This window comes from Geosmithia morbida (genome assembly GCF_012550715.1).
Source record: "Geosmithia morbida isolate 1262 chromosome Unknown scaffold_3, whole genome shotgun sequence".
NCBI classification, from domain to species: domain Eukaryota; kingdom Fungi; phylum Ascomycota; class Sordariomycetes; order Hypocreales; family Bionectriaceae; genus Geosmithia; species Geosmithia morbida.
In genome coordinates, this window is record NW_023336190.1 from 379,411 (window position 1) to 385,207 (window position 5,797).

The 5,797-nt window shown below is 55.7% G+C and overlaps 1 protein-coding gene across 1 annotated transcript; it reads right to left on the reverse strand.

The window, feature by feature from the left end:
- Window positions 1-1,968: 1,968 nt before the first annotated feature.
- GMORB2_5065 (GAL4) lies at window positions 1,969-3,917 on the reverse strand (the record flags this gene model as incomplete). Its single annotated transcript, XM_035467039.1, has 3 exons — window positions 1,969-2,668; window positions 2,796-3,264; window positions 3,488-3,917. 3 exons carry the CDS (start codon window positions 3,915-3,917, stop codon window positions 1,969-1,971), a joined length of 1,599 nt encoding a protein of 532 aa, XP_035323051.1.
- Between the last annotated feature and the right edge of the window lie 1,880 nt (window positions 3,918-5,797).

Consider the following 5,797-nt stretch of genomic DNA (forward strand, 5'->3'; position numbering starts at 1 on the left):
GGGGGGGGGGGGGGGGTGGTTATGAGGAAGTGTCACAGGAGTAAAGGGGTGGGGCAGAAAGTAGGTAGGAGAACGTAGAAACTAGGAGAGTAGAAGGAAGTTGTATAGAATAGAGGGAAAGTAGAATGTAGCGGTTCGAGGAAGGGTGGGAAGGGACGACGGGTTTTGTAGATGATGGGAATCGAGTTAGAAAGTCAGGGGTAGGAAAGTAGAAGAAGATTTCCAGCTTACGTGGGGTCTCAAAGGCCTCAGGATCCAGGCCGACAGGCTGACCGTCACAACCCGCCGTTCAGGAAAGAGATGCGTACCCTCGTCCATCACCGAGTCCTCATCCTCCTCATGGGTGCGACGATGAAATCCCACGACAAGGCTCGGAAACTTGACGTGCTCCTTCTTCGGTTTCCTCCTCCTTCTCCTCCCGACACCTACCACGACCATGCATCCGCCCGCTCGACACGATGGTTATCCCATGTCAACGCACCGTCGAACCCTCTACACGGCCATGACTTTCCCGATCCAGTAGTCGACAACGTCAATCCTGCCGTTCCGTCTCCGTCTCCGGAACCGTCTCCATGTTCACTTTATCCGTCGACTTACGGTGCCGGGCCACCTGCCTCGCTCTCCTGACTCGGAGCCAGTTGGCTCTTGGCGTCACGTAGGACCTTTACCCTGGTCGGTAGGAGAACGCTGCTACGCTGGATGACCGTGTAGGCTATTTCAAACTTGGGAGTGTTGAACCCCTTGAACTCCTTGTTGGAAGAAGAAAGAGAAAAAAAAAGGGGGCGGGGGGAGAGAGAAAAGATGTCAGTGATCTGTACATTTCTGTGCACTGTAAGTTATTGCACCGCCATCACCCCCTCTCCACATCATTCGGGGTGGAATCTTACTTACAAAAGCCATCTTGGATAGAGTGGTGTGATGTGACGTAGTTCGGTATTGGGTGTTTCAGGATCGACTTCATCTTTCCAATGCATGGGACTCAAAAAAAAAAAAAAAGGGGAGGTTGGTTGGTCGGTTTGCCCTGTTTCTTTCCTCTTCTTTTCCTTCACCTTCTTTGATCATGTACTTGTTCGTCGAGGCAGAGCCCTCTCTTGGACGTAAAAGGGAGGGGAAGCATCACAAAGATTCTACTGAGTAGCTTTATAAATGGCTGGAGGGCCACACGTGATATATTTCCCAACTCCTTGTGCGACAAATCTGCTGTGTAAATCTTTATCTGCTGTGTAACAGGATATCCATCTGACCTGGGTATACGTAAGCCTCGGTGACTCCGATCCGACCAATATCCTCGTCACCTCGAGGGAGCGCGGATATGCATACCATTTTCAACGAATTCCCTCCGTGTTTCCCCGAGAGAACACCCTGGCTCGTCTTTTCTGGGGACATCTCGAACGTCCTGCCTGTTGATACTCGGCCTGGGATGGCAGAGCAGGTTGGCTGCATGCTCCTTGTGAAGCACCGACGTTCTTCTCGAAACTGATTCGATTCGCCGATGCATCGGGATACCGAGAACCCACCAGCTTTGCTCACGCCTTCCATCAGTGACGGAGTGCTCGTGTGGGCGCGTTGTCGAGCAGGTGATTCGTTTCGGTCTTATTCCGGGCGTGCTAGCCTCTATGGAAGGTTACCATCACCCATCCACGACTCTTTTGGCTTTGGCCGACGTCCCTTCTGTGAGGGTCTGAAGGGGACTCTGCGCAGAAAGTGTCTCGGTGGCTGCACGCGTAGTCCTTTGCCATGTCCGCACGGGGGCGCAGCCGAGACCTAGATGCCGGAGTCATGTTTTGGCTCGGCGCGCAGATAGATGCCGAGGCTGTCCCCCCCCCACTTTTTTTTCCGGGCATAAAGTGACGGCTCGACGTTTCCACCATTCTTGTCCGCTTGTTGTCGTTGTCGTAGCCGTCGTCGTCTTCGTTTCCCTCTCAAGAGGTTTCCTTGCAGAAGAATTCCTGATGGGCCACACGCCACTCACACCATGAGAAAGTTCAGGCTCGGGTCCTTGAGCGTGTCGACCCAGCTCCTCTTGTCATCCTCGGGCGCGTCGAGTTTCCAGATGATCTGCAGCGTCTCCATGGCCGTGTAGAAGAAGCCCCACGGCACCAGACGGACCTGCTTGTCCAGCCTGTCCATGACCCAGGCGCGCCTCTCGGCGCTCTTCGCGCCGCCGCCGTAGATGAAGATGGGCCAGCTGGTGGACTTGAAGTTGGGGTCGTCGGCGGGGATGCTGCACAGCTGCTGGTACAGGGCCTCGCTCAGGTCGTCGGCCATGCTGCTGCCGACAACGTCTCTCACGGGTTGGATGGCCTGCACGATGTACAGGCTCGCGGCCAGGCGGTGGGCCAGCCCGGCGTTGATGCGGCTCGAGAGAGGCTTGTCGCGGAGGTAGGGCACGTTGAGGACGTTGGAAGCCCACGAGGCGACGTCGACGGCGTCGGTGCGGCTGAGGAGCTCCAGCCCCTCGGCCGCCACCTGACTGGCCATCTCCTCGTCCGTCGTCTTGACGTTGGAGAGCTGCGCGGCCGCGTAGATGATGGCCAGGATCTCGGGCGGCGCGCAGAGGTAGCTGTTTATCGTGGCGCGCTCGATGATGAGTGGGATCTGGGACGACTCAAAGTAGCACTGCACCGTTGACGTGGCCGGCGTAAAGGCTGACGCCATGACGAAGTAACTGGTTGATTAAAGAGTCAGGATCAAGTTTTTTTTCTTTCTTCCTTCTTCTTTTCCTCTTTTCCTTTCCTTTTCATCCTCCCCTCTTGCAAAAGCAAAAGCAGCGGCGGGAACTTGACTTTACTTACATGAAGCAGTCTGAGAGCATGTAGTCGCGCAATTCACTAATGGCCCCATCAGCAGGTCCCAGCATACTCATAACTCTGCCGGCACCTTCCAGATGGGCCTTCCACCCGTGCTTCCCAGACTCGATGAGCTCGACGTTGACGAAGAACAGAGAGGCGGCGAGGACGACGTCGACGCCGACAGAGTCAATGTTCTGCACGGCCTCGCGCATCAGCCGGAGGGCTTTTTGCTTGGCCACGAGGGAGTCGCGCAGGGCGCGCCTCGAATCGTCGGTGCTGGGGAGCTGCATCATCGACCGCCTCACCGCGGGGCTGAGGTCGAGTTGGATGACGTTGGACCTGTGAGCCGCAGCGGCGGCGACGATGATGTGCTGCACCAGCGGGTTGTCCCTCGTCAAGGGGATGAGGTTGCGAAAGGGGTTGATCTCGGGAATGTCGTGCGTTACAAGATCCCTGCACACCCGTTCGGTGACTACAAAAACAACAACAGGTTAGTGGTCAGTGGGGAAGGGGGGGGGGGGGGGGGGGGAGGACAGGTAAGACATATATATATATATGTATATGTATATGTATGAGAGATCAGTGAGACGCACAGTATCTCATGTAGTAGCGATAGGGATATGACAAGTCCTGAACGAGCGGGTCGGCAAGAACCCAAGGCGTAGGCGGCGCAGGATTGATGATTGTGTTTTTACCGTCGACGGTGCGGATGACAGCCAAGCTGCTGTTGTCGTTGTCACCCCCGGGGAGCAAGATCCAGTCATTCCCATTAGTCTGCACCTTTCCAGCCGCAGTCGTCTTCTTCTCTGCCGGCGGGGCGGGTGACGACGCAGGAGAAGAGGCTGACGACGACGATGAGGACGATGATGACGGTGACGGAGGCGGGGCAGCATCCCGCTTGTGGACAGCAGCAGAAGCAGCCGGCTCAGCAGCAGCCATGGATGTCTTACCGGCCAGCTTGCCGCGCGATGCTATGGCGCCCGTCCATCGAAATAGCTGGCCGTAGCCTAGGCACTCCTTGCCGGCGAGGACGCACTTGTTACAGTGGGGGTAGGAACGGTCACACCGGAGTCGCTGCCGTCGACAGTTGTGGCAGCGCTTGTTGGGTGTAGTGGCATCGGCCATGGGACGGGATGAGTGTTTGTGAGGGGCAAGGAAGGGAAACGAAACGAACGGGTAAGCCACCAGACGGATTTCTTTTCCCAAGTAGAAGCGCGTTCGTGTGTGTGTGTGTGTGTGTGTGTGTGTGTGTGTGTGTGTCCCTTGTCTGTCTTGGATGCCGACCTAAGAAAGTCTCTTTATCCGGGAGACATGTTGACCGGTCTGTGACGCGAGACTCACCACGTCAAAACGATTCAACGCTTTCTCCAGCCTCAAAAGTCTTGAATGCCGATGGGTTTGTCTCCGATTCCTCCGAGTCCAGTCACGTGGCTTCGGATGCCTCTGCTCCATCTACGGGCCCCACCTTTCTATTTCCACGGGTCTTGATCTCGCTACCTCCTTCATCAACTTCATCGCAGTCATCTTTCTTCCCCGTGTTCATGTTACTTTCTGGTATGCATACGAACACAGTATTTCTGCACTTGCCTGTCCGAGAAAGCAGGTAAAGAGAAACACCGGAATCGGCAAAGTTGTCACTTCCCTGCTGAGGACGAATGATCTGGGTCAGAGGACGCGCATGCACCCCACACAGGACTTGGCACGGATGCCGTCCAAGATGAACCGAAACTACTGCACGGCTGGAAAGTATTGAACAGGAGAAGGAAAATGGCCATGTGCACTCTGTTGCCAAGAAACAAAAAAGAACAGAGTGAGGGGGATGATGACCGTCTGCCACTCCTCTGTAGAGAGATATCCGTCTTGGTGAGCGCAACATGGAAGCCTTCTTTTCTCTAGCGTTACTGTCGGTTCGTCTCCTGTTCTCAAGGTGTGGATCCCCTCGCAAGCCTTCCCGGAGATCTACGCCAAGATGGTTGGCTGCTTTACATACGAGATCACGTCGTACGAGAGGACACCTTACAGAAGAGGTCTCATGGAGTGTCCGTCCACAGCCATGCATGTCGTCGATGAACACCTGGTTCCCGCCCAGTCCAAGATTGCCCATGTCTCTGACTAGCATATGCACGTGTGTGTATAGTAATCATGTATTCGCCGCCTCCCCGCAAGATGTTGGGAGCACATCTTGGACGTTCGACCTATCATGATGGGCGTACACGGCTATATATTCGAATCGAAATCTATAGTCGGTGTTCCTGGCTATCCCCCTCCCGCGTAGCCGGGGGGGCAGCTAGACCTTGTTTTCTCTGCCCGAAGCAGGCTCGCCTGCCATCCCTCAGTACCACAGCGAGCACCGGATTGGGCAGCATGTGCTCTGATCTGTCAGCTTCATCCATTTGCCTCTCTCCGCCTAGAGCTTTGGGTCTATTCGCCTTGTCAGGAGCTGCCACGACCTCGCCAGGTGTCGTCTGGGCGGAACTGGAATGCTGTTCCTCAAATTCACAAGCCAAGATGCTGTCTGGCAGGATAACCTCTGGCATAGCCCATAGACGGTGACGGCTCTCTTCCGACGAAGTGTACGGTCCGCATCTCTCATAATCGATCTCACTCTTGTAGGTCTCGTCGGCATCTATGGAATCCCCCATCAGTATAGGTGAGACCCAGGAATCCGTCGGCGAGGGCCTCTTCTTCCAATATTGGAGCTGCCCATTTTTCCTTTTTCGCTTCTGGCCACGCGGCTTTGGCAGTTCCGCGACGAGCAGCAAGCACTCCCCGGAGAGGAGAGACGGCCGGAAGGGTCGGTTCCTGGGTGTAGCCTGGCCTGCGAATATCCACAACGCGCCAGACAAGGAGTGTCTGCTATCGTGAAAGTTGGGGGGCACCCGCCCCAACACGGCGTTGAGAGGTTACGGGGGATCGCATCCGGTCCGGGTCGGTGCATCTGGAATGGAAGCCCGCTGATACGTAGGATGACGAAATACTTCATTCTCCAGTGATGCTGTGCGCGA